Below are 27,050 nucleotides of genomic sequence, written 5' to 3'. Positions count from 1 at the left end.
AGGAGAGCCCACCACCTCCCAAGGAGGAAGCCTGTTAGAATCATAGAAGTGTTGGAAGGTACCTCCAGGGTCATCTAGTCCACCCCCCTGCACAATGCAGGAAACTCACCAATCCCTCCCCCTCAATGCCTTGAGCACAGCAGCATGGCCCCATCCCAGGGGCACTTCAGGAGCAGATCTGCTGGTGGGGGGAGACAGGTAGACAGGCCCTCTCCAGACACCTGTCCCTGATTGAAATAAGCCAGTATTGGGAGGGTGGCATCTTTATTGCAGACATAGAGACCGAAAGCTGGGCCGAGGAAGCGGCAGACTCCTCTGGGGTGGGGATGAGCCCCCTGGGTGGAAGCCGCTCTGCCGGGCTGCTGCTTTCTTGGGCCGGAAGTCACCGCAGAGGTTGTTGAGTGTGGGGCTCATCTGAGTGGGAGAAGGAGAGGGAGGGAGACAGGAGGTCCCGGAGGGATGAGCCGGGGGCTCAGGGGAGGGAAGCCCAGAACCGAGGGGACCCACCAACATTGCCCCCCCCCCCGCAGTAATGACTTGGTGCATAAAGAAGGGGTTTTTGTGGGGGAGGCAGGGAGGGGGGCTATTCAGGCAGCAGGAGGGCTGGTGGAGAAAGCTCCCTTCTTACAGCCTTCTCTCAGTGCCCAGCAGCTGCTGGAGGGGGCCTCGCTCTCTGCTTCCCCTTCCTGGCTCCAAAGGTGCCTTCTCTCCACCTCGGTCACTGACCCCTTTTAGGCCTCTGAAGAGACCGCCCAGCTCTGGAGCTTCACTGCCCCTGCGGTTCCTCCGGCTGGAAGTGGGGGGGACAGCAGAGCACTTACCAGAGGACTCCCTCGGCCTCCTTCCCTCCGGGGGAGCCCCTTCAGTCACCCATCCGGGAGCTGGCTGATAAAGGCAAAGACGCCGGGCCGGTAGCGGTCTTCCCCCGTCAGCTTGACATTCTCGCATTCCTGCTCCTGCTTCTTCCACACTTCCTGCAGGGGCGGCCAAAAGGGCAGGGGGCTGAAGCGGCCTGCTTGAGCGTCTCAGGAGGGCTCTGCAGATCTTGAGGGCTGCTCCAGCAAGGACCTCGTGGGCTGGATCTCTTGCAGCGAAGCAGAGAGGGGTTTTGGAGGCTGAGGCTCCAGCCGCTGCTTCAACCGCTCTGTCTGTCTGAACGAGCCGCCCACCCTCCCTTCGAGGGGCAGGGGGGACAAGGCCCCCAGGAAGAAGAGGCTTCTTCTTCACAGCCCACGATGAACGGAGGAGGAAAAGGGACACCTCATGCGGGCAGAAGGATGGGGGAGGGGACTGGCTCTCTCCCATCCTTTACTTCTTTTTCTGGGCTCCGGTCCGGCGGGAGGGGTCAGCTGGGGGTGCACCCGCTGGCCCTTTCAGGGGAGAAGAAGGGGGGCTAAGAATCCTGACCAGGCTCAGCCTCACAGCTGGCCTGTCCTCGGCATGCAAAGGGCCCTTCCCCTGCGGAAGCCCAGAAGGCAGGAAGAGATGGGAAAAGGCTCCCCACAAGAAAGGGCAGGGAAGTTTCAGGAGGGAGGAGAGTGCTGGGTGTCCACCTTATTTAGCCCACCCCTGCCCCCCTCTGTTTGCTCCCCCCTCCCCTGGCAGCTCTGGGCCTGGACAGCTGCCCTCCCCCCACCCCCAGGTGTGCTGGCAGCGGCAGCTTTCCATTCTGAGGGCACACCTCGCTTTGGGGCAGGCCCTGCGCCAGAATGTCAGTTTCGCCAGGGTGAGCGGCAGAAGATCTGGCCCTGGCCCGGCCTGCCTGAGCACTGAGGACTTCCTGGGCGGGGCGGGGGGTGGGGGCAAGACTCGGCCCCTCAGCAGCAGCACAAGAGCAAAACACTGGGCCCTTGGGAACGCGTGGGTGTGGTTCCATGTCAACAGTTACGCTCAGATGTCCAGACCAAGACAACAGGGGGCATCAACTATGCAGCCCCATTACATCTTCCAACACTGATGGCAGTTATGCACCCCCCCCACACACACCGATGAAGGGGAAAGCAATGTATGGGGGGGGAGGGAGGAAGGGCTCTAGCGGCCTGTCTTTTAGAGTTGCCAACTCTGGGAAATTCCTGGAGATTTGCAGGGCGGAGCTTAGGGAGGCCAAGTAATGCCATAGTAGAGTCCACCTTCTAAAGCATCCGTTTCACCCGGGGGGTCTGGAGATCCGCAGGGACCACCTGGAGACTGGCGGCCCTGTCTTGTGCCTGCCAGATTGAAGCCAGACCGGCTTGGCTTCCACCAGGGGCCTGAATTAGGTCTCCCCCCAGTCACGCCTGAAGCCAATGGCCTTGCTACTCTACACAGGGGTGTCAAACATGCAACCTGGGGGCCAGATGAGGCCCCCAGAGGGCTCCTGTCAGGACCACAAACAAGTCTTCCAAGTTCCTTCTCCCCCTCTCTTGCTTCCTTCTGGATCACAGCTTGCTTTGCCAGACTTGCTCATTCACATCAGAGCTGCAGAGCAAAGCCTCTACTTTTTCCATTGGCTGAGGTTCCTCCCTTGGGGAGGGAGAACTTGCTTTACCAGGCTATCTGTCAGACAACAGAATAGTTGAGCCAAGCCTCCCTTCTATTGGCTGAGACTCCCCCCTTCCAGTCCCCTGGGGAAGGAAGGAAAGAGCCAGAGCTCCCTTTGCCCAGTTCCCCGGATCCCATGGGAGAAATACAAAGAAAGCACCTTTTTTAAAAAAGCACCTGTGTGTCCTTTATAAAGTTTGTATCTCCACTTCCTGGCATGACATTTTATGGCACAGGTGGCCCAGCCCAATAAGGTCAGATCCGGCCCTCATAACAAAGGAGTGTTACACCCCACCCCACCCCGCCTCGTAGAGCTCTCCCTGCAGTCCTCCAACCCCCTCCCACGGGCCCTGACCTGAGCGGCCACACCAAGGACAGGAGGAAAAGGCCCACCTGGAAGATTGGCACTTGCTGCGACAGGCACCGCATCGATTTGTCCAATATCTCTCCATTGGGGTTGAATTTGAAGCAAGCCAGACACTTCTGCTTCCTCTGCACATACAGGGAGAGAAAGAGAGAGAGGCCCAGAAGGGTGGGAGGGGGTCCTGCTTCCAGCCTCCCTCTGGCATTTCCCAGGCAAAAGGATGCAGGGAGATCAGCTGGGAAAGCCCTTTCTCTGCCCAGGAGACTCCAGGGCTGCACAGAGCGTGACTTGGTGTAAGGGCTGGTTGCACAAGAGATGCCTCCCTAAAGTTTGGATCTTCTAGACTGGCCAGGTGAGCGAGGGCTGGGACATCCCACCTCCAAAAAGGCTGTTCTTCCATGCTGAACATCTCCAAAAGGGAGCTTCAGCTTCTGCGTGGGCGCAGGTGACCACTGAAGGGGCGTAAGACCAACTGCAGCTCAGAGAGGCGGGCAGCTTCTGATCGTGGGGCCATATTCAGCCCACGGGAGCTTGGCAGCCATCTCTGAAGCTGCTTAACAAGCTGTGGAGCGCAGCACCAGCATAGGGGCATGAAATTGGGGGCCGAGGGCCAATCGGAGCAGCAGAGGGGATGCATCTGGGGCACTGCTTTGCTTGCTGCTCCTGCCTGCTTCCAACACCAGGACACTAGCAGAGCAGCACCCAACGTCTGAAGCAGGCAAGGACCCGGATGCCAGCCTGAAGGTGCTCTGCTCATCCGCACAGCGGCACTGGGAGCTGGAATGGGGAGTCCTGGACATGCCCCTGGGAACGTGGGTGCCTCTTTCCCCCAGATGCTCTCACACTCACTGACCGGAGCCGGCTCAGTGGAATAAGCTCCTCCCCCCAGGCTGTCAGGCTAGGCTGAACCACCCCCAACATCTGGATCCCATGGACACAGGCCGCTAGCTGTGATATCTTCTCTCCCCCACCCCTTCCCCATTCACTGGATCCTGAAGATGTCCTGCCAGATTTCCCTGCCTGCAGTAGACTGAGGAACGTTATGCTTTGCCTTGATTGGCTGTGGAGTCAGAATCACAGAATCCTAGAGTTGGAAGGGACCTCCAGGGTCATCTAGTCCAACCCCCTGCACAATGCAGGAAACTCACAAACACCTCCCCCTAAATTCACAGGATCCTCAATGCTGTCAGATGGCCATCTAGCCTCTATGTAAAAACCTCCAAGGAAGGAGAGCCCACCACCTCCCGAGGAAGCCTGTTCCACTGAGGAACCGCTCTAATGTCCAGGAAGTGCATAGAATCCTAGAGTTGGAAGGGACCTTCAGGGTCATCTAGTCCAACCCCCTGCACAATGCAGGAAACTCACAAACACTTCCCCCTAAATTCACAGGATCCTCATTGCTGTCAGATGGCCATCTAGCTTCTGTTTAAAAACCTTCCACGGAAGGAGAGCCCACCACCTCCCAAGGAGGAAGCCTGTCCCACTGAGGAACCGCTCTAACAGTCAGGAAGTTCTTCCTAATGTTGAGCCGGAAACTCTTGATTTCATTTCAACCCGTTGGTTCTGATCCTACCTTCCGGGGCCACAGAAAACAAGAAGAAATAATTTGGTCCAATTAGGGATGTTGCTTAGCCAGGATGCCAAGTCCTGTCCTGGGAAATTCTGCTTTATTTCCCAGGAAGTCTGAGAACTTGGCCAAACTTCAGGATTTGCCAGGATCAGATTAACATCCTCTGTCAGGAGACGGCTCCTTTCTCGGGAGGAAAACACCACTGTTAGTAGGCTGGGCCTGGTAGGAGGCGCCCCATAGTGCGCAAGACGGGACTGGGGCCAAGAGCATCAGAGGCGGGGTGAACCTCTCACATATCGATGGGCTTTGGGCTTATTATGTGGACAAAGACGATCACTGTGCTGAAAAGAAACCTGCCCCCCCCCCCCAGTGACAGGCAGTGCAGCCCAAAGGCATTTCAGTAGGGGGTATTGAGGCTCACCCCGCCTGGCTTCATCTGGCAGTTCTGCGTCCCTCGTAGCTGTTTCAAGCAAACCGTCTGAACGAGATCGACTTCCAGCTGGACGAAGGTCCCCATCTGGAGCTGCTGGGACCAAACAGAAGAGGGTCCAGGCTGCAAGGCATCCCCTCCCCACCTCCCTCTCCACCCAGCCATCCCGAGATAAGGGCAGCCTTGAGGAGCACTGGGTGATGTGCTCCTGGAAGCCTCCTCTTCTCTCAAGCCCCTGAGATCCTGCATCCTCCTTGCGAGAGGGTGGCCTCTCCCACTCTGGTGAAGCTGCCTTATGCTGAACCAGACCCTCAAAAGCCCTTCAAAGTCAGTCTTGTCTATTCAGACTGACTGCAACTGCCGGGGTCTCACATTACCTACTGTATGGTTTTAAACTGGAGATGTCGGGGATTGAACCTGAGACCTTCCGCATGCCAAGCAGAGGCTCTTCCCCTGTGCCACGGCCCCTCCACAGCACTGTGCTTCTCCACAGCTCCACTTGCTTCTCTCTGAGTTCTCTTACAGCTTGGGCCATTCCTGGGCATTTCAAGGAACTGGATCAATTCAAGTGGGGATTCGAACCTGGGTCTTCCAGATCCTAGTCCCTGCACTCTTAACCATTACACTCTGCTGGCCCTTTTAGGACGGAGAGCGTCACCAGGACGATTCAGAGGCTGGAGGACCTTCCCAAGGAGGAAAGGCTGAAGAGTCTGGCAGCCAGTGAAACTGATGGGCAGGAGGCCAAGACAGACAAAAGGGAATATTACTTGACACAAAGGGTGGTTAAAATGTGGAATTCACTGCCAGAGGATGCAGTGATGGCCACAGCTTTGAAAGGGAGTTAGATAGATTCATGGAGGATAAGTCTATCTGTGACTGATAGCCGTGGTGGCTTCCACATGTCACATGAGGGGAACTTCCACATTCTGAGGTACTAATCCTCTGAATCCCAGAGCCAGGAGGCAACATGAGGGGAAGGCCTCAGCCTCTCTGCCCTGTTGTTGGCCCTCCAGAGGAACTGGCTGGCCACTGTGTGAGACAGGAGGCTGGACTAGATGGACCCTCCCTGGTCTGACCCAGCAGGGCTCTTCTGATGTTCTTCTCAGGGGAAGGCCTTGGCCTCTCTGCCCTGTTGTTGGCCCTCCAGAGGAACTGGCTGGCCACTGTGTGAGACAGGAGGCTGGACTAGATGGACCCTCCCTGGTCTGATCCAGCAGGGCTCTTCTGAGGTTCTTCTCAGCAGAAGGCCTTAGCCTCTCTGCCCTGTTGTGGGCCCTCCAGAGGAACTGGCTGGGCACTCTGTGAGACAGGATGCTGGACTAGATGGACCCCCACTGGTCTGATCCAGCAGGGCTCTTCTGATGTTCTCAGGGGAAGACCTTGGCCTCTCTGCCCTGTTGTTGGCCCTCCAGAGGAACTGGTTGGCAACTGTGTAAGACAGGAGGCTGGACTAGATGGACCCTCCCTGGTCTGACCCAGCAGGGCTCTTCTGATGTTCTTCTCAGGGGAAGGCCTTGGCCTCTCTCCCCTGTTGTTGGCCCTCCAGAGGAACTGGCTGGCCACTGTGTGAGACAGGAGGCTGGACTAGATGGACCCTCCCTGGTCTGATCCAGCAGGGCTCTTCTGAGGTTCTTCTCAGCGGAAGGCCTCAGCCTCTCAGCCCTGTTGTGGGCCCTCCAGAGGAACTGACTGGGCACTCTGTGAGACAGGATGCTTGAGTAGATGGACCCTCACTGGTCTGATCCAGCAGGGCTCTTCTGAGGTTGTTCTTGGGGGAAGGCCTCAGCCTCTCTGACCTGCTGTTGGCGCTCCAGAGGAACTGCTTGGCTGCTGTGTGAGACAGGAGGCTGGACTAGATAGATCCTCTCTGGTCTGACCCAGCAGAGTTCTTCTAGTGATCTTCTCAGGGGAAGGCCTCAGCGCCTCTGCCCTGTTGTTGGCCCTCCTGAGGAACTGGTTGGCTGCTGTGTGAGACAGGAGGCTGGACTAGATGGACCCTCGCTGGTCTGATCCAGCAGGGCTCCTCTGATGTTCTTATGAAGGCCTCGGCCTCTCTGCCCTGTTGTTGGCCCTCCAGAGGAACTGGCTGGCCACTGTGTGAGACAGGAGGCTGGACTAGATGGACCCTCGCTGGTCTGATCCAGCAGGGCTCTTCTGATGTTCTCAGGGGAAGACCTTGGCCTCTCTGCCCTGTTGTTGGCCCTCCAGAGGAACTGGTTGACCATTGTGTGAGACAGGAGGCTGGACTGGATGGACCCTCACTAGTCTGACCCAGCAGGGCTCTTCTGAGGTTCTTCTCAGGGGAAGGCCTCAGCCTCTCTGCCCTGTTTCTTCTCAGCAGCCCCTTGTTTCTTCTCAGGATAGATCCATTCTTGGGTCTGACAGAAACACCGTGCTGGCTGAGGCAAGAGCAGGATTTTGCAGCTGCACAGGTAAAGGTATGTAAAACAGCTACATGGGCCAGGTAGGATGTTTCTGAGGTGTGCTGCACTGTTGCTTTGCAGGGTAGGATCCCAGCTCCAGTTCCACAGGAGATGTCTCGGGCCTCTCTAGCATCCCAGTGCAGTCCAGCCTCTGGCTTCTTGGCTGGTGGTGCTGCTGCTGCTTGCCCCGGGTGCCCCAGGTTGTGCTGATGAGGGGGGAATCCCAGGGCAGGAGAAAGGCAAGCTTCAGCCCCCACCCCCACGTATCACCTCCTGGACTACGCAAGGTTGCCAGCCCCCGATTTGGGGGTGGGGCACAAGAAGGGCAGGGTTTGGGAGCAGAGAGATCTCAATGAGGTCTAGCGCTGTAGAGTCCAGTCTCCAAAACAGCCGTTTTCTCCAGCGGAACTTCAGGCTGAAAAATCCCTGGAGACTTGGGGAGGGCTGGAAGGGAGGGGCCTCTAATGGGGTATAAGGCCACTGACTTTGCCTTTCAGGGCATCCGTTTCCTCCAGGGGAACTGATCTGTGATTCTGGGAGATCTCCAGGCCCCACCTGGAGGCTGGCAACTCTACCTGGGCCAAGGTACACCTCTGGGGCAGCTCAAGGCAGAAGGGCAAGGCTGCAGGCCTCTCCCCCCACCCAGCGCCACTTCCATCAGGAGGGCTTTGGAAACGACACCTCCGGGGCCCTGCACTCACCCTCTCCACGCTCGGCACCACGGCTTGCTGCTTAAAGGCGTAATAGATGCGGCTCCTGTTGTGGAACTCGTCCAGCACCATCTCCAGGGTCCTGTTCTGCAGGCGCTCGGGGGCCACGCTGGCCAAGGCCACGAGGCCCCAGCAGCAGAGCACCAGCAGCTGTTGCATCCTCCTCTCTGCAGTTCCGCCGCACGGTCTGCTCCTGAGACCAGCCGCAAGCTGGCTCCTCTCCGCTGATCTCGGTCACTCATTAACCTCTTCCCCCAAGAGCTGCCCCAGCCTCACGCCCTCCCCTCTGCCCCACCAATGGTGGTGTGTTGACTGATGCCCAGGAGGGGAAAGCATGAGCAAAGGGCAGGGGGGGGGGGCTGTGACACGGGGAGGGGGAGAGCCAAAGCGGAGCAGGAACACTGGAAGCTGCCTTCTGCTCAACCAGGACATCCGTTCATCAGGGTCTTGTCTACTCAGACTGGCAATAGCTCTCCAGGGTGTCAGGGGGAGGCCTCCCATGTCCCCTTCGGCCTGGTGCTTTGGAACTGAAGATGCTGCCAAGGGTTGAACCTGGGACCTTCTGCATGCCAAGCAGAGGCTCTGCCACTGAGCCACTGGCCCCACTGGTGGACCTCCTTATGGCACTTGGGGTTTTTTGCCACTGTGTGACACAGAGTGTTGGACTGGATGGGCCATTGGCCTGATCCAACAGGGCTTCTCATGTTCTTATGTCTGGGGCAGTGATGCTCTGTCTTTTTGTGCTTGGGGGGCACAGTGGGAGGGCTTCTAGTGTCCTGGCCCCAATGGTAGATCTCCTGATGGCACTTGGGTTTTTTGGCCACTGTCCCAAAAGCAAGGCTCTCCCAGGTTTCCTTTCCTTTGCTGCAGAGGCAGGAAGTAGAAATGCTGAAATGAATAATAGTTCACTGATTGAAGAACTATTTATTTACATCCATGCGGAACATAAGAGAAGCCATGTTGGATCAGGCCAATGGCCCACGCGCACACACACACACACACTGTGGTAATAGCCACTGATGGACCTCTGCTCCATATTTTTATCTAACCCCCTCTTGAAGCTGGCTATGCTTGTAGCCGGCCCGCCACCACCTCCTGTGGCAGTGAATTCCACATGTTAATCACCCTTTGGGTGAAGAAGGACTTCCTTCTATCCATTTTAACCCGACTGCTCCATCCCAGGCATAATCTTGTAAACCTCTATCATATCAAAGGAAGAAATGGCAGGGGAAGCAGCTGCCCGCCTGGCACGGGGCATCTCATGGCAGGATCGCTGCCCGTCCCCGAATCTCAGGAGCCTGCAGCAGAAGAGGTCGTTCCCTCCAGCCTCCCTCCCTTCCAGAAGAGCAGGCAAGAGCTCTGGGTTTGGGAGAGAGAGAGCTCAGGCTTCAGTGAGTGCCCCCCGCCACTAACACATGAAGAAAATGGACAACCCACAGTGGATGTTGAAGTGATAGAGAGAAGACGAAATGTATCATCATCTCCCGGTCAAAAAGGAGTCACCTTTGTCTACCCCCCACTCGACTGAAATGGCCACTTAACCAGCCTGGATCACTCCCCATTATCAGCAGGTCATCTCTCCTCTAAGAAAGGGGACCCCCCCCCCAACATTTATTGCTTGTGTTTAAATAAGACTAAGTTTACTTACAGAGTCCTTGTCATCCACTTTTCAATCCCAAACTGACCGTGTTCAACAGTCATTCAGAAGCATGAAGCAATGATGTCCCCAAGAACTAGAGATGCCAACCTCCAGGTCTCTCAGAGAATTACAACTGAGAGAAATTAGTTCCTTCCCGCCGCCCAAGCCTGCCTTCTCCAGGCTCCACTAACCAAATCTCCAGGAATTTCCCAACCCAGAGTTGGAAACCCGTCCACAAACCCAGAGGAACCATCACATGAATGAATCCTGCCCGGCACTCAGCTGCACAACTGATATGTAGCGGCAGGCTTCCTTTGTGATTTAAACAAGAAGGGTCATGTGTGGAAAAGCAGTAGGCAAACAAGTTGCCCAAAGCCCTCAGGGAAACAATGGTTTCAGCTGACCCTACGCAGGCCAAGGGGGATGGAGCACAGTGAAATTCTTCCAGAAAAGATGCCCAGAAGCTTGGTGCCACCACTGAGAAGGCCCTGCATCACGCCCCCACTTCTGATCATGGCAGAGGAACAACATCCCTGAGGCTATTCGCTGGTGGCCTCCTCCAGCCAGGCCTCCCACTCCCTTCCTGAGGCCTTCCTGATCTCTGTGAGGAGTCTGTTCGCCCACTCAAGCACAGCTGGGTCAGGTGAGCAGCTTCCCTGATCTTGAACTGCAAATCCCTGGAACTGGAACATTCAGCTGTCTCAATGGCTGGGAAAGGTTTGGAGCATTCGGATCCCCAGCAGTTGGGAATCTTTGATTGCTAGGAGGTTTTTGCTTCTGCTGTCAGAAAACTTCCAAACCTGCCCATTCAGAAAAGGCACCTTGCCTTGTTCCTGGCAGTCGCCCCGTGAAGGGAAGAGGCCCTGTGAGCGAATTTGTTTTCATTTCCCTTTTTTCAGGAATCGATCCCTGTGTTTGATCTACAAAGCAAGTGGCCTTCTACTGGGAACTGCACAAACAAACCAAGAAGCCTGGAGCCTCATGTTTTCCACCACTGCTGGCAGGGTTGCCACCTCTGGGTTGGAAAATATCTGGGGGGCAGAGCCTGAGGAAAAGGGTTGCTAATCTCCAGTTTGGGTCAGGGGATCCCCCAGAATCTCCAGTTGGGGTCGGGGATCCCCCGGTTTGGAGCCCTCCCCCCATTTCAGGGTTATCAGCAAGTGCCGGGTGGGGGGAAATGTGTGTTGGGCACTCCATTATTCCCTATGGAGATTGATTCCCATAGGGTATAATAGAGAATTGATCCGAGGGTATCTGGGGCTCAGAGAGGCTGATTTTTGAGATAGAGGAACCAAATTTTCAGTATAGCATCTGGTGCCTCTTCTCAAAACACCCTCCAAGTTTCAAAAAGATTGGACCAGGGGGTCCGGTTCATGAGCCCCAAAAGAAGGTACTCCTATCCATTATTTCCAGTGGAGGGAAGGCATTTAAAACCCTTTAAATATGATGGCCAGAACTCCCTTTGGAGTTCAATTATGCTTGTCACAACCTTGCTCCTGGCTCCACCCCCAAAGTCCCCAGATATTTCCTGAACTGGACTTGACAAAGTCCCCAGATATTTCTTGAATTGGACCTGACAACCTACTGAGGAAATCAGAATTACAGAGTTGGGAGGGACCTCCATGGTCATCTAATCCAACCCCCTGCACAATGTAGGAACTTCATAACTACCTCCCTGACACACACACACACACACCTGCAGTGATGTATGTGTGTCAAACCCCTTCAGGATCCCTTGCCAAAGTGGCCTGGAGAAAAATTGCTGACTAACACCAAGTGTCAATCAGTATTCCCTTTGGTGTGTAAGAAGGGAGCAGGAGAACTAAGCACTGATGCCATCTCTTCCTGTCTTCCTTCTCACGATCTGCCTAATTCACAGGATCGTCATTGCTGTCAGGTGGCCATCTAGCCTCTGTTTGAAAACCTCCAAGGAAGGAGAGCCCACCACCTCTCGAGGAGGAATTCTGTTCCACTGGAACTGCTCTGTCAGGAAGTTGTTTCTAATGTTTAACTGGAAGCTCTTTTGGTTAAATGTCAACCCTTTCGTTTTGGCCTGACCTTCTGAGGCAACAGAAAACAATTCTGCACCTTCCTCTATAAGGGGATGTAAGTAAGCAAGTAAGAGCCACAAAGAATAAACGGCAGGAGTTTGAGAGCCACAAGACAAAAACATGTTTGAGAACCGTAAGACAGGAAGGTAGTCAAATAAATGGGGGCAGGGAGAAGAGGTGGAAAGAAAGCAACTTTAAATGCATTCTTCAAGCTGCTGGCTGGCTTGACTTAGAGGAGTAATTTAAAGAAACAAATGCCTTCTCCAAACTGGCTGACGGGGTGGTGGAGGCTTCAAGAGCCACACAACATGTGTGAAAGCCACAGTTTGGCCACCCTTGCTCTATACCCTTCAAGTACTTGATGATGATGATCATATTACCTTAGTTTTCTCCTCTCCAGGCTAAACATACCCGCTCCTTCAGCCTTTCCTCATAGGACCTGGTCTTCAGACTCCTCACCATCTTCGTTGCCCTCCTCTGGAGACCTCCCAGCTTGTCTATATCCTTCTTAAAACATGGTGCCCAAAACAGAAAACAATTCCACACCATTCTCTCGATGACAGCCCTTCAAGTACTTGAAGATGGTGATCCTATCACCTCTCAGCCGCCTCCTCTCCAGGCTAAACATGTCCAGCTCCTTCAGCCTTTCCTCGTAGGACTTGGTCTCCAGACCCCTCATCATCTTCATTGCCCTCCTCTGGAGACCTCCCAGCTTGTCTAGATCCTTCTTAAACTGCGATGCCCAGAACTGAACACAATACTGTAGATGAGGTCTAACCAGAGCAGAATAATGTGATATCCGAATATCAACTTCCTGTCAAGCCCTGGGTGGCATCTCCATTATTAGCAGATTTTGATCCAGAAAATTCCTGACAGCAGTCTCCTTAAAATGCCACTAAAACCAGCCTTACTTTGCTGACCATCAGAGAAATGCCAGGGGTCCACCCATTTTTCCTATTTAAGGCGCTATAGATTTTATCCAATGCGCTTAAGACTTTCACAATGTGTATATCTATTTAATCTGCTTTAGATTTTTGTGATGATTTACATATTCCACTAAGAGCCCTGTGGTGCAGAGTGGTAAAGCTGCAGTACTGCAGACCTAAGCTTTGCTCACGACCTGAAGCTGGGTTCAGATAGCCGGCTCATGGTTGACTCAGCTTTCCATCCTTCCGAGGTCGGTAAAATGAGTCCCCAGCTTGCTGGGGGGAAAGCGTAGAGGACTGGAGAGGGCAATGGCAAACCACCCCGTCAAAAGTCTGCTGCGAAAATGTTGTGAAAGCAACATCACCCCAGAGTCCGAAATGACTGGTGCTTGCACAGGGGACTACCTTTACCTTTTTATATATTTCACTATTCTGAATGTTGCTTTTATCTGGCTTGCTATGCCATGTTGTACATTTGTATTATACTGCTGAAATATAGCGGTTTTATGCTTAAGATCTTTGGTCAAATGAACTAATTATAAAGCAGGGGCAACCACACTGCGGCTTGGAAGCTACATGTGGCTCTTTCACACACATTGGATGACAACAGACGGCATTTTGGGGCAGATGGGAGGCGTCCCGAAATGAAGCCTCCACACACTCCCCCACAAGCCGTCCCCATTGCGTCCATGGGGCGACATGGGCATGTTCAGATGGCCATTGCGCACCATTCCCATCACTCAGCTTGGGTAGTCATGTGCACATGAGCTCTGAACAGTTTTGTTTTAAAAAAGCTGGATGCAACTTGGGGCAGCTGGGCGGTTGCACACCACCAAGACGCTTTGCTTGTGCCCTTCTGCTTCCAGACGCCAAGGAGGCGACTGGCGTGCGGCTCCTGTATTTGCTAACACTTCAGAAGTGGTAGCTTTTTGAGCCGCACTAATAATAATAATAATATAATAATATTTTATTTATATCCCGCCCTCCCCGCCGAAGCAGGTTCAGGGCGGCTAGCAGCATCTCGATCCATACAATAAATTATACAACAAATTTTAAAAACACATTCACCTAAAAACATTCCAATTTTAAAATTAACATTTCTGGTGCTATTCTGTTAGGTTAGGAGAGCCAGTTTGGTGTAGTGGTTAAGTGTGCGGACTCTTATCTGGGAGAACCGGGTTTGATTCCCCACTCCTCCACTTGCACCTGCTGGAATGGCCTTGGGTCAGCCATAGCTCTGGCAGAGGTTGTCCTTGAAAGGGCAGCTGCTGTGAGAGCCCTCTCCAGCCCCACCCACCTCACAGGGTGTCTGTTGTGGGGGAGGAAGGTAAAGGAGATTGTGAGCCGCTCTGAGACTCTTCGGAGTGGAGGGCGGGATATAAATCCAATATCTTCTTCTTCTTCTTCTAGGTGTAAATATTATGGCAGAGTCACTTGAGGCGAATCCAACAGTCGTTCGGTTAGGTAAAGGCCATCCTAAAAAAGATGGTCTTGCAGGCCCTGCGGAACTGTTCAAGGCTCCGCAGGGCCCGCACTTCTTCCGGGAGCTGGTTCCATAGGTGTGGTGCTGCAATAGAGAAGGCTCGTATACGGGTGTTCTGTAGTTTTGCCTCCTTCGGCCCAGGGATAGTCAGTTGGTTCTTCCCCGCTGACCTCAGAGACAGTCCTTCAGATAGGCAGGTCCTCGACCATATAGGGCTTTAAAGGTGATAACCAGCACTTTGTAACGAACCCGATATACAACTGGCAGACAGTGCAGTCCACGCAGCCCCGGCTGTATGTGCTCCCACTTCGGGAGCCCTAATAACAGTTCTGCACCAGCTGCAGCTTCCGGGTTCGGCACAGAGGCAGCCTCATGTAGAGGGCATTACAGTAATCCAACCTTGAGGTGACCATTGCATGGATCACTGTTGCTAGGCTGGAGTGAGTGCTGGACGAGGACGGGTGGCAGATGTTTGTGTGTGGAAGGATTTTTTGGGTTGATTTCAGAGCCGTCTCTGAGTCGGCCCAAAGTGCTGGTCTGTAATCACCCATTGTGTAGCTTTCGAAGCCCCCACCACCCTGTTGACCAGCTTGGAGAAGGCATTTGTCTCTTTAAATTATTTGTTCGAGCCAAGCCAGCTGGCAGTTTGGAGAATGCATTTAAAGTTAAAGTTGCTTTCTTTCCATGTCTCCCTCCCATCTATTTGCCTTCCTTCCTTCTGGCTCTCAAACATCTGATGTTCATGTCTTGTGGCTCTCAAACACCTGACAGTTATTTTATGTGGCTCTTACAGTAACAAGTTTGGCCACCCTGCTAGGATAAATGGAATGAAAATCCAATCACTTGTATCTGCAGAACTGTTTACTGGTTGCTTCACCTTTATGGCCAATGAAGATCTTGTGAATTTAGGGGGAGGTGTTTGTGAGTTTCCTGCATTGTGCAGGGGGTTGGACTAGATGACCCTGGAGGTCCCTTCCAACTCTAGGATTCTATGATTCTAAGATCCTGCGAATGTAGGGGAAGGTGTTTGTGAGTTTCCTGCGTTGTGCAGGGGGTTGGACTAGATGACCCTGGAGGTCCCTTCCAACTCTAGGGTTCTAAGATCCTGTGAATGTAGGGGGAGGTGTTTGTGGGTTTCCTGCATTATGCAGGGGGTTGGACTAGACGACCCTGGAGGTCCCTTCCACCTCTAGGATTCTAAGATCCTGTGAATTTTGGGGGAGGTGTTTGTGGGTTTCCTGCATTATGCAGGGGGTTGGACTAGACGACCCTGGAGGTCCCTTCCACCTCTAGGATTCTAAGATCCTGTGAATTTTGGGGGAGGTGTTTGTGAGTTTCCTGCATTGTGCAGGGGGTTGGACTAGACGACCCTGGAGGTCCCTTCCACCTCTAGGATTCTAAGATCCTGTGAATTTTGGGGGAGGTGTCTGTGAGTTTCCTGCATTGTGCAGGGGGTTGGACTAGATGACCCTGGAGGTCCCTTCCACCTCTAGGATTCTAAGATCCTGTGAATTTTGGGGGAGGTGTTTGTGAGTTTCCTGCATTGTGCAGGGGGTTGGACTAGATGACCCTGGAGGTCCCTGGAGGTCCCTTCCACCTCTAGGATTCTAAGATCCTGTGAATTTTGGGGGAGGTGTTTGTGAGTTTCCTGCATTGTGCAGGGGGTTGGACTAGACGACCCTGGAGGTCCCTTCCACCTCTAGGATTCTAAGATCCAGTGAATTTAGGGGGAGGTGTTTGTGAGTTTCCTGCATTGTGCAGGGGGTTGGACTAGACGACCCTGGAGGTCCCTTCCACCTCTAGGATTCTAAGATCCTGTGAATTTAGGGGGAGGTGTTTGTGAGTTTCCTGCATTGTGCAGGGGGTTGGACTAGACGACCCTGGAGGTCCCTTCCACCTCTAGGATTCTAAGATCCAGTGAATTTAGGGGGAGGTGTTTGTGAGTTTCCTGCATTGTGCAGGGGGTTGGACTAGACGACCCTGGAGGTCCCTTCCACCTCTAGGATTCTAAGATCCTGTGAATGTAGGGGGAGGTGTTTGTGAGTTTCCTGCATTGTGCAGGGGGTTGGACTAGACGACCCTGGAGGTCCCTTCCACCTCTAGGATTCTAAGATCCTGTGAATTTAGGGGGAGGTGTTTGTGAGTTTCCTGCATTGTGCAGGGGGTTGGACTAGACGACCCTGGAGGTCCCTTCCACCTCTAGGATTCTAAGATCCTGTGAATGTAGGGGGAGGTGTTTGTGAGTTTCCTGCATTGTGCAGGGGGTTGGACTAGACGACCCTGGAGGTCCCTTCCACCTCTAGGATTCTAATGCCACCACATATGCCAAGGCTGGGGGAAGAGTTTACCTCAGAGTGGCAGCCTTGAAGTCCCAGCATGGCCCAGGGTGGCAGCTTCAGATTGGGAGATTCCTAGAGATTAGGAGTGGGCGGGGCCTGGGAGGGAGGGATTTGGGGAGGTGCCTGTGTAGGATGTGATGTCATATGGCCCACCCTCCAAAGTAGCCATGTTCTCTAAGGGAACTGCTCTCTATGGTTAGCAAATCAGTTATAAACAACCTCAGGGTCACGCGCGACTCTCTCTCCGCTTCCGGTAACGCTCCAGAGCTTCCTTTACGTACTTCCGCTTCCTCTGTCTCGAACTCCCGGAAGTTTCTCCCTCGTCCCAGCGTAGAACTACATCTCCCGTAAAGCATCGCTGTCACGGGATCCACGCAGTAGCGCAGCCATCGCGAGATCAACGGGGGGGGGGAGGAGAGACCGTTTTCCGCGGGAACTCCAGTTCCCAGAATGCACTACTGCTAGGGCGGTGCCCTGAAGAAACGGGAAAGAAAACACGAGGAAATACGGGCTGGGTGAGTGGGCGGGACTAGCACGGGTTTCCGGTTCCTCCATCCGGGTCCTTGTGGTCGTTAAGGCAGGAAAAAAAAAACCACCCTCGAAAGAGAGAAAGGAAGCCTCGCCCCTCCCTCCCTCCGCCGCGCGGCGGGCGCATGACGTCAGCGCGTGAGGTCACCGGTGATGCGACGGTGACGCGGCCCTCGCGTCCGCCACGGCCGGGACCGTCGCGGTGTTGCTATGGCAACCTCGCCTGCCGGGTCAGGGGGTCAGCGGCGCCAGGCCTGGTGAGCGGAGGGGGGGAGGGGGGGAGGGGAGCGGGGCCTGGCCGGGCTTCGTTGCGCGCCTTCGCGGAAGGCCTCGGCCCACCCTGCGCCTGACAGCGGCCCCGCGAGGTAGGCCCGCCACTCGCCCCGCCCCGCAGCAGCAGGCGGGATCCGAACCCGGGCCGGGGAGCGGCCTCGGGGCACCCATGGGCGGGTTGCAAAGCGGGACCGGGGCTGGCCGTGCAGAATGGAGGCAGGCCTTTGGTCTGGGCTGGCTGCTTCCTGGACGGTCTCTTCTGCTCTTGGGTGTGGCCTGGGCCTCCCGCCCCTGCAGCTCAGGCCTTAGTCGGCACCGAGCAGGGACTGGGCGCCAAAGTCGAGGGAAAGGAGATGCTTGGGAGGCTTCTCTGAGTCTGCTGCTGCTCGGCCGACCGGTTTCTGCCGCCGGGAGGGGGTCCTGAGACGCTGTGGGGGGAGCTGTGCGGTGACAGGACCACGCCCCAACCCAGTCTTGGAATGCAGCTCGCCCCCCGCCTTGTTGGTGGAGCTGGAGCCTCCAGCCTGGCTGGGGAGTGGGCGCCAGAGGTCAAAGTGGCCTCTTGGGTTTCGGGAAGTGGAAGGCAAAAGAATGGAATACGAGAGAAGTGGCCTGTTGCTCTCCTTCTGAAGCCCAGAATCAGCCTCGCAGGCGGGCCCCACCTGGCCAAGCAAGAAGCCCTTGTTCCTCTCTGGTAGTCAGCCGGGCATGTTCAGTGGCTGAGCTTGCTGGGTCTCTCTGGATGTGTTGCGTCTCTCTGAGAGAAAAGCGGTAAAGCTGTATCTGGGACAGTGAATGTGCTGTGTTGGGTTTTTTTTTTAAATCACCAGTTTAATTTCCATCATCCTGCAGAAGTGCAAGGGATTGTACAAGGCAGTGAAGGTACCTTCTCCGCCCCCTTGCCAGGCCACGGGCTTCAAAGATTTACTGGCCTTTGTTCACTCAGCTTCAAGTTGATGCTCGCTGTTTTAAGAGCTAGCAACTTTGCTATGAGAAAAGAAATGAATATTAGGATTCCCTGGACCAGTTTTCATATTTGTGCAAAATCTTGTAATGCACCCAGACTTCAAAAACCCATAAAATCTCTCCAGGAACTTGGGGTAGGTTTGCAAAAGAAAGGGATGAATGGCTGGTTGTGGGAAAGGCTCTCAGGATTCTTTTGTCTGGATCACAGTCAGCTGAGGAGGGAACTTTTCTGTGCAGGAAGAGAGTGACTTGATACCTAGGACTTCTGAAGAGCTCTGTGGGATCAGGGCAAAGCTCCGTCCAGTCCAGCATCCCGTTGCCAAGCGGGACAATCCACCAGAAGCTCCACAGAGGTGAAATCCCCCACCCTCTGCAGCATGTATTGAGCCAGGCATGGCTTCTGCACATGAAGGTTTCCTTTAGCTGTCCTGGCTCAGAGCTGTTGATTGACCTTCTGACCTTTGTAAATGTGCCTCCTTTCCTTGGGAAAGGATGGAAGGCGAGGGGGCAGCATAACAGAGCAGTGATGATGGCTTGGGGTGGGGGGAACTTGCCTTGGAGAACCTTCTGATAATAATTGAAATAACATTTTGGCAAATTTGAATAGAGTAAAAATAATGCAAAATGCACCAGATTTGAAGTCTAAACCATGTATAGGCGCTGGAATTTGTCCCTGCTAACACAGCTGATTAGCCCATCGAACACAACTGATTTGCAGCACAACCACCCTGACAGTTATAAGCAGAGACTTTATCTACCTACGTGGGGTGGAAAATTCCCCACAGTAAAATACACCATTGGAAAACATTCCAAAGAGGGGTTTAGATAAAAATATGGAGCAGAGGTCCATCAGTGGCTATTAGCCGCAGTGTGTGTGTATATATAAAAATTTTTTGCCACTGTGTGACACAGAGTGTTGTTCTGGATGGGTCTTTGGCCTGATCCAACATGTCTTCTCTTATGTGACACAAAGTGTTGGACTGGATGGGCCATTGGCCTGATCTAACATGGCTTCTCTTATGTTCATTTGGGGAAATTTTCTGCTCCACATCACTGTAACGTATCATGTTCTTGTGTTGGGCCTGAATATGTTGCAAATCCTTTCCTGCGGTGTGCCAAAGTTCTTGTGTTTCCCTCAGCTTCCTCTACACTCTGTATAATTTTATAAACCATTTTTGTGTCTCCCCCCCCCCCCCCCCAAGTTGTCTTCTCTCCAAATTGGGAAGTCTGAGGCTCCTGTGTTTCTTCACTGTATACAATAACTTGGGCCTCCCTTTTCTGGCTCTGCAGGGCCCTTTTTGGGAGGGGAGCAGCCAGTCTTTCAGGTTCCTACTTCTTGGAGGGCTGACTTTGGCTTTCACTGCAGTGGACTCAGCATGTCTTTTCCCCCCAGATCTGGAAGAGGTGTGGGTTGCATTTCTGTGAAGCACGATGACAGGGTGTCTCTTGTTGGGCCTGATCCCTGCAATAGCGCAGGCTGCTCTTCCTCGGGCTTCAGTGTCTTTAGCACCAGTGGAAGGTGCTGGTTATGTGCTCAGGCCGTTCGTTCTTCACAGGGCTGAGGCTGCTGCAATGGAGCAACAGCAGCAGGTTCTGCAGGGTGGTGAAAAGAAATGGCAGGTTGGGCAGCCTCGTTCCACTTGCACTGCCCCCACCCCAGGTACCCTCCTTATCACCCTCTCTCTTTTCTGATTGGTGCAGGGGCTTTCAGAAAGTACAGGAATGATAAGCAGGAAGAAGGACGGCTCAAATAGTCACGCCCACAAGGTGAATCCCATCGGCCTTTTCGGTTGCTGAAGTGAAACATGTTCTTCTTCCCTCATTGGATGCCTGGACCAAGAAATGCCTTCAGGGGATGCAGCCCAGGTAGGATGGGGTAAGGGAAGTGTAGAGTGGAGCTTTCTCGGGCTATCGCTGCATGCAGTTTGTTTAATTCTCTCCTCCTTCCCTCCCTCCCTCCCTCCGTCCCGGTGGTCTGTGGGGGGATGTGCTTAAGGCTGGCCCTGTGCAGGATATTTAATTATTTAGGTGTGTGTGTTTGGGGGAGCAGGTTTCCCTCATTTGTGTGCAAATCGTGGTACATAAATAGTGGCTTTCAAGTGGAGACCAGGGAGTGTGGGTTGGGCATCTCTGGGTGTGTGTGGTGCACAAGGCAGTGTTGACCAGGCCTGTGTGTTGCAGCAGGTGACGCTTGAGCCCCTCCTGGACTGCATCTCCCTGGAGAGCCTGCAAGGAACTGGCGGAGGTGGTGATGGAGAACTACGAGCTGGTCACTTCCCTGGGTAAAGCGGCTTGGCCTCGTTGGGGAAATGCTGGGGGGGAGGGGGCTGGCAGCTGTGAGCAAACTGCTTCACTAACCCACCAGCAGTGAATTGGGATGGCTGAGGGGCATTCTGGCACCAGGGCAGGCCAGTTGTCTGACTCGGAAGACCCAGAAGGGCTCTCTCCTCTCCTCTCCTCTCCCTGAGCAGCAGGACAGAGTTGCTGCAATCTGGTCCCTGTGGGGAGAAGCTAGGGCTCCCGTGTCCAGCGCAGGCGAGAATCAGTGGCGTGCCCCCCAGCCCTGGTTGGGTCTTGCCGTGCTCTTGCTTTGGGGCTGCCAGAGCAGAAGTGGTGGTTCTCATGTCAATATCTGGTCAAAGGTGAGAGGCCGCAGAATGGACTGTCCTGAGTGAGGCCTTGGCTTTGGGTGAGACGATTTGGGGGGATCTTTGGCATTCTGCTTGTCTCCCACTTGGCTGCCCCAGCAGGTGCCAAGAAGTCAGACGTGCTGAGGGCCCTGGGCCTCCTCCCTGTCTCCCAACAGCAGTGATCAGCCCGGGTTCTGTGTTGTTGTGCAGGCTACCCGGTTCTCAAACCTGATCTCTTGTCTCGGATTGAGCGTGCTGGAGAGCCATGCCTCGGTGATCAGCTGGACTCTGCCAGAGGGATTCCACAAGACCCCTGTCCAGGTGAGCAATTGGGCAAGCTCCCACACCTGGTCTTATGACCACTGTTGGATCCTGAGAACAGGATGTCTTCAGGAGGCCCCGCCTTGTCAGGCTAAGCTCCGCCTCCACTGAGTCGACTCAGCTGGACGAAAGGAGCCTCCAAGTCTTATTTTGCCCTCCAGTATTTTCACATTATGCCTGGAGAAAAGGCACAGCACTTTCCCCCAGAAATCTTGCTGTGCTGCTCTTGGACAGCTGGTAGGTGTGTGATTACCAGCTGTGAGAAGAAATGCTTTGTTTCTACCAGATGCAGTTACCATAGCACTGAAAAGTAATGCACTTTTCTGAAAGTGACATAACTGGCTTGAGCTTAATTCGTGGCCAAGGCCTTGAGGGTGGGCATAGGTGAGCCCCACTCTGGCTTGCCTGGCTTCACTTTCGCCTCATGGCCTTCAGGTTCTCTGATGGTGGAGGGCACATTTGCAGCCGGGGAATCCCAGCTCTGTAGCCACCTAAAATGGCCTGTGCTGTATAGAAAGCAGAAAAATAGACTGTGCTTCAACTGCAGATTGTATTATTAGCAGAAATGACTTATAAAATTTATTTTAAACTTTTTTTAGCTGCCTTTCTTCCTTACAGAACTTAAGGGGGGTTTGCAACAGCGATAAAATACATAAATATAAAACACAGAATTTCAAATAGCAAATCAGGATTGCTAGTAAACTTAACCAAATGCGGCTCTAAATAAAACAGTCTTTGCTGCCTCCTAAAAACTGAAAGGGGCCATATGTTCATATGAAACTGCCTTATACTGAATCAGACCCTGGATTCATCAAAATCAGTCTTGTCTACTCAGACTGGCAGCGGCTCTCCAAGGTCTCGAGCTGAGGTTTTTCACACCTATTTGCCTGGACCCTTTTTTGGAGATGCCGGGGATTGAACCTGGGACCTCCTGCTTCCCAAGCAGATGCTCTACCACTGAGCCACAGCCCCATTCATGGCTCTCCATGGTCTCAAGCGGAGGTTTTCCACACCTACTTGCCTGGACCCTTTTTTGGAGATGCCGGGGATTGAACCTGGGACCTTCTGCTTCCCAAGCAGATGCTCTACCACTGAGCCACCATCCCTCCCCTAAAAAATGACTCCATAGTGCTGAACTTATGAACATATGAAGCTACTTTCTACTGAATCAGACCCCCCTTGGTCCATCAAAGTCAGTCTTGTCTACTCAGACTGGCAGCGGCTCTCCAAGGTCTCAAGCTGAGGTTTTTCACACCTACTTTTCTGGACCCTTTTTTTTGGTTGGAGATGCCGGGGATTGAACCTGGGACCTTCTGCTTACCAAGCAGATGCTCTACCAATGAGCCACCATCCCTCCCTCACGGCAGCTTACAGCATCAGTAAAATACCTAATAATAGAATACTTAAAACCAGAATCTTAAAATCCCAATTTAGGCCTGTTTTGATCAAGTGCAGTCCTAAATCAAGCCACCTTCGCCTGCCTTCTGGAGATCAGAAGTGAGGGAACCAGGCTCCCCTCCCCGGAGAGAAGGTGTTCCATAATTGTGGGACTGCCACACAAAAGGCCTCTCCCGTGTCTTCTTTGATTGAGGGGAGGGCCACCAATAAGGAGCGCCTCTCCCTATGACCTTAATTCCTGGGCAGGAACATCTCGGGGAAGAAGGTCTCAAGCCACGTTGGGCTTTAAAGGTCTGGTCTGACGATGCACTAAAATAGTGGAAGGAGTGGAAGCCTTTGAGCTAAGCTTACAGAAGTTGCTGTTTGGGATTTTTGCTGCTGTGGTGATCTGTGCTTCCCTCGTGGAAATGTGGAAGGGCTACCGGCAAGTCCTGTCCCTCCTGCCGCTTGTATCTCTGGCCAGGGATCTTTTCTACAGGGAGCTTCAGTCCCTCCATGCCCTTAGGGGTGTGTCCTGTTCATTGAGCCCCAGAGGGCACTGAGGTCATCTGGGAAAAACCAGCTGAATATCCCTGGGCCAAGGGAGGCCAGACTGAAAGCCACCCGGGACCGGGCCTTCTCTATTACTGCTCCACTACTGTGGAACCAACTCCCTGAGGAGGTGAGGGCCATACGATGTTTAGAGGGATTCCGTAGGGCCTGTAAGACCCACCTTTTCAAGATGGCCTTCAACTAGCGAAAAAATTAGTGAAAAAACTTGTGACAAAACTAGATATGCTGCTAGAAATGCTTTTATTCTTGAAATGTTTTTACTTCTGAAATTTATTGAAACTTGTTTATAATGCCATACTGTTATGTGAATTTTAATACTTTGTAATTGTTTTAACCGTGTTTTATAATTATAACTGATGTAATGTGTGTTTTATGTTGTGAGCCGCCCTGAGCCTGCTCCGGTGGGGAGGGCGGGATAGAAATAAAAAATTATTATTATTATATTATTATTATTATTGTCTTCTCTCATCTGCTCAGTGGTGGCCTCCTCAGCTAACCAGACCTTCTCTATCCCTGCATCAGGTTATCGGTTTTTCAAACCCGAAGGCTTGTCTTGGATTGAGCGGTGGGAAGAGCTGGGCATCGCGGACCGTCAGAAGGTAGAAGAAAGCAAGCTGTGCACTGGCTCCTGCCAAGGTGGGGAAAGGTGTCTCTCCGGAGGCAGCTAACAGGCCAGGGGGCCTTTGTTTCTCTCCGATTTGCTTGCCTCTTGCTCTTTCCCGGTGGGATGATGGGATGGACTCGCATCTTGCTTATTTGAAGCCTTGGCCTGCTGCTCTCACACCTAAATTATTCTTGAGGCAGCTGTTTTTTAAAAAAGAAATATGTACATATTCTTAATAAGCAGTTAAATGTGTAGCACGTTTGGTTTCATCTTCTGATTTTTTGCCTGCCTGGCCACATGAACTGTTCCCGTGTCCTATGGGGCATGTGAAGCTGAGTATGTGTAACTTGCCAGGGTCACCCAGTTGGTTCCAGGGTTGAGCGGAGATCTGGTTCAGAGATTCCCTGCCTGTCCACCGAGCGGCAGGCAGGTTTTGTGTGGATCAGCTGAAGCCCGCTGCTCAAGGGCAGCTGCTCCGTGGAACAGACCATGCACATTCTAGGCTGTTCTAGATCAAATGTCTTAATGGAGCATTAAAGATGTCCAGTGCAGCATCTTGAAAAAAAAAGATAGTCGTCAGGCTGCCCTCTAAGCTGTCGACCCCACTCAGCCCCTCTCAGTCCTGCATTTCTCAGGGCCCATTCCAGGATTTCAGAGGTTATACTCTGCTTGGGATGCGGACTGTTCCACTCATCAGGGGAAGCAAATGAGAGGGCCCGTTGGCAGTCCTGCGCTTCTTTTTTCTGCTTCCTGTTCTGCCTCCAAGGGCTGTTCCACTTGGGGTTTGGGCCGGGCTAATAAAAGTTGGTTCCTTGGTTTGATGCAGGAGCGGATTTCATTTGCTGTTCTCCCTCGTAAATGCTGATCTCGCTTGTGGCTGGCGTGGGCAGTAGTGCCCTGTTCAGTCTTTCCTTTTATTTATTTCTTGGAACATTTATTTCCTCCCTTTCCTCGGGGCTCAAGACGACTTACAGTGATAATGAAAACATGTCCAGGTGGCACCCAGGATAAAACAGCCAACCCCATCTCACTTCCCCCTCCCCACTGTCATTTATACCCCCTCAAAGGCTCAGGCGAACCGGCAGGAGATCTCTGGGGAGGGGAGCCCAAGTGCAAAAGGCCTTGGTGGGGGGAGCCAACAGAGGGCTGCCTGTTGGGACACTTCCTTGCTGCTTAAACTTGCTGGGATGTCAAAAGGGAGCTTTGAAGCCCAGCACTTCCTTTTGCACTGGCGGTGGGGGGGTGGGCAGGACTCCGGGGTTCAGCATAAGTTCCTTGCAGACAGACAGTGAGCTCTGCCTTGAGCAGATCTGACAGACTCTTCCCCCTTTTCCCCTCCAGGAGCAGCTGGACGTAGCAAGGCGATCAAGGAAGAGGAAGGCGGGCAGAAGGGCTTTGCGGCGAGCCTTGAGCGCTACCAGCTCTTCCCGGACAGCTCCCGAGCAGGGCTGTTCCTGGCCCCCAACGCCGCCCAGCTGCGCGCCCCGCCCCGCGTCAAGAAGGAAGAGGTGGCCTCCTGCGAGCCAAGCCTGTGTGGTCCCGGCCGCCCGTCCCAGGGGCTGGGGTCGGGGCCCTTTGCCTGCGTGGTGTGTGGGAAGTGCTTCCGGCAGAAGCAGGGCCTCATAACGCATGGGCGCATCCACACCGGCGAGAAGCCCTACCCCTGCCTGGAGTGCGGGAAGCGCTTCCGCCAGCGCCCCAACCTGCTGACCCACCAGCGGGTGCACACGGGCGAGCGCCCCTTCCCTTGCCTGCGCTGCGGGAAGCGCTTCAGCCAGAAGGCCAACCTGGCGGCCCACCAGCGCACCCACGCCGTCCAGGAAGGGCTCATTGCGCCCGAGCCCAAGGCTCCCGTGCAGCGCGGGAACCGCCACGCCGAGAAGCCCTTCCCCTGCAACGTCTGCGGGAAAAGCTTCAGCCAGCGGCCCAACCTCATCACCCACCAGCGCATCCACACCGGCGAGAAGCCCTTCGCCTGCACCGAGTGCGGGAAGCGCTTCAACCAGCGGGCCAACCTCATCACCCACCGGCGCATCCACTCCGGGGAGCGGCCCTTCCCTTGCGCCACCTGCGGCCGGCGCTTCAGCCAGAAGGGCAACCTCGCAGCACACCAACGCACCCACTCGCAGCAGCGCCCCCACGCCTGCACCTGCTGCCCCAAGCGCTTCAAGGGCGAGTCGGCGCTGCGCGCACACCAGAGAACCCACCGGCAGGTCTTGGGGGCAGACCCTCTGCCCGGCACCCTCCTGGCCGCTCCCAGCCTCCAGCAAGCTCTCCCTGGGGACCCCGCCTCGGTCGCTCAGCGGGCAACACCAGCCCCCCACCAGGATCTGGCTGGAGATGCTGCCGCTGGCATCCACCGGCCGGCCACCTCTGGGCCACACGGTGCCCCTCACGGGCAGAGCCTGCCTGGCGACCCTCCTCCTGCCCCACATGCAGCAGGGCCCCCCGGGCACCTCCAGGGAGTGGCGCCAGGCTCTGAACCGGGCCCCAAGCTGAGCGCCCCCCTGCCAGGAATGGATCCTCACGCGGAGATGCTTCATTGCCAACGCCGACTGAGCCTGCCGGGGCTGCCCACCTCCAGCACGCCCCTCGTGCCCCCCATGGGGCAGGTCCAGCCGGTCACTGCCAAGCAGAAGAGCCTCCCTGGGCCCCGGTCCGCTGCGGCCGAGGTGCCCAGCGAGATGCTGCATTGCCTCTGCCACGCCAGCAGGGCCTCTCTGGTCATCCCTCACCCCCCGCATCTGGGGCAGCTGCAGGCGGGGAGCAGAGACACCCCCGGTCGGGCCTGGCTGGGCATCCCCTGCCCCCCCCGGGCCCTTCAGCTCCAGCAGGGGAGCCAGGGCCACCCGGCCGCCCCCAACCCCAGACTGTGCTCCATCCCAGACTCCTTGCGATAGCTTCCCCCAGCAACCGGCTGCGAGGGGGAGGGGCAGCATGGCTCATGCATGTGCCGGAAACCGGAGTCCCGCCCCCTCCCTCCCTCCCCCCTGCAGCAGCCGCCTCGTGTTGGGACACCAAGGGCCCTCCGCCAGCTCCTCCGTCTCCTGGCGGGAGGCTGGTGGGGCCAGTCGGGACACCTGCGTGGAAAGAGCCCTTCAGGCAGAAGCACCGGGTGCCAAGGATGTGGCTTCAGCCCACTGCTCCCCTCCCCTGCCCAATGTTATTTGTTCTCCCGGCCGGCAGAACCAGGCCGGCTCCCTTCACCCAGCAGCTCTTCCTTCCTCCACCGGCCCTGCAAGACAAGAGAGAGGGGAGGGGCAGCAGCCTTCCCAAGGTGCCTCCTGGACCGCCCTGCCTGTCCCCACTGTGGGCCTGCAACT

At 54.6% G+C, this 27,050-nt stretch overlaps 2 protein-coding genes across 4 annotated transcripts; one reads left to right on the top strand and one right to left on the bottom strand.

Annotated features, from left to right (window-relative positions):
• Positions 1–247: 247 nt before the first annotated feature.
• Positions 248–8,327, bottom strand: RARRES2 (retinoic acid receptor responder 2). 2 transcript variants are annotated; one of them, XM_060247889.1, is made up of 5 exons: positions 8,009–8,327; positions 4,876–4,977; positions 2,914–3,012; positions 822–974; positions 248–414 (listed from the first exon to the last, which is right to left on the bottom strand). In XM_060247889.1, exons 1-4 carry the CDS (start codon positions 8,174–8,176, stop codon positions 867–869), a joined length of 477 nt encoding a protein of 158 aa, XP_060103872.1. In that variant the 5' UTR covers positions 8,177–8,327; the 3' UTR covers positions 248–414; positions 822–866. The 2 variants fall into 2 exon arrangements, with proteins under 2 accessions (XP_060103872.1, XP_060103871.1); XM_060247888.1 differs by having other exon boundaries at positions 4,876–4,980; positions 8,009–8,260.
• An 11,571-nt stretch (positions 8,328–19,898) lies between these two features.
• LOC132578055 (zinc finger protein 74-like) lies at positions 19,899–26,639 on the top strand. Of its 2 annotated transcripts, none has more exons than XM_060247884.1 (5): positions 19,899–20,088; positions 20,407–20,504; positions 21,063–21,173; positions 23,646–23,759; positions 25,069–26,639. In XM_060247884.1, the coding sequence occupies exons 2-5, from the start codon at positions 20,474–20,476 to the stop codon at positions 26,625–26,627; spliced, it is 1,815 nt and encodes a 604-aa protein (XP_060103867.1). In that variant the 5' UTR covers positions 19,899–20,088; positions 20,407–20,473; the 3' UTR covers positions 26,628–26,639. The 2 variants fall into 2 exon arrangements, with proteins under 2 accessions (XP_060103867.1, XP_060103869.1); XM_060247886.1 differs by having other exon boundaries at positions 20,404–20,504.
• Positions 26,640–27,050: the final 411 nt, after the last annotated feature.

This window comes from Heteronotia binoei, chromosome 10 (genome assembly GCF_032191835.1).
Source record: "Heteronotia binoei isolate CCM8104 ecotype False Entrance Well chromosome 10, APGP_CSIRO_Hbin_v1, whole genome shotgun sequence".
NCBI lineage: Eukaryota > Metazoa > Chordata > Lepidosauria > Squamata > Gekkonidae > Heteronotia > Heteronotia binoei.
This window is presented reverse-complemented; position numbering and strand designations above follow the sequence as displayed.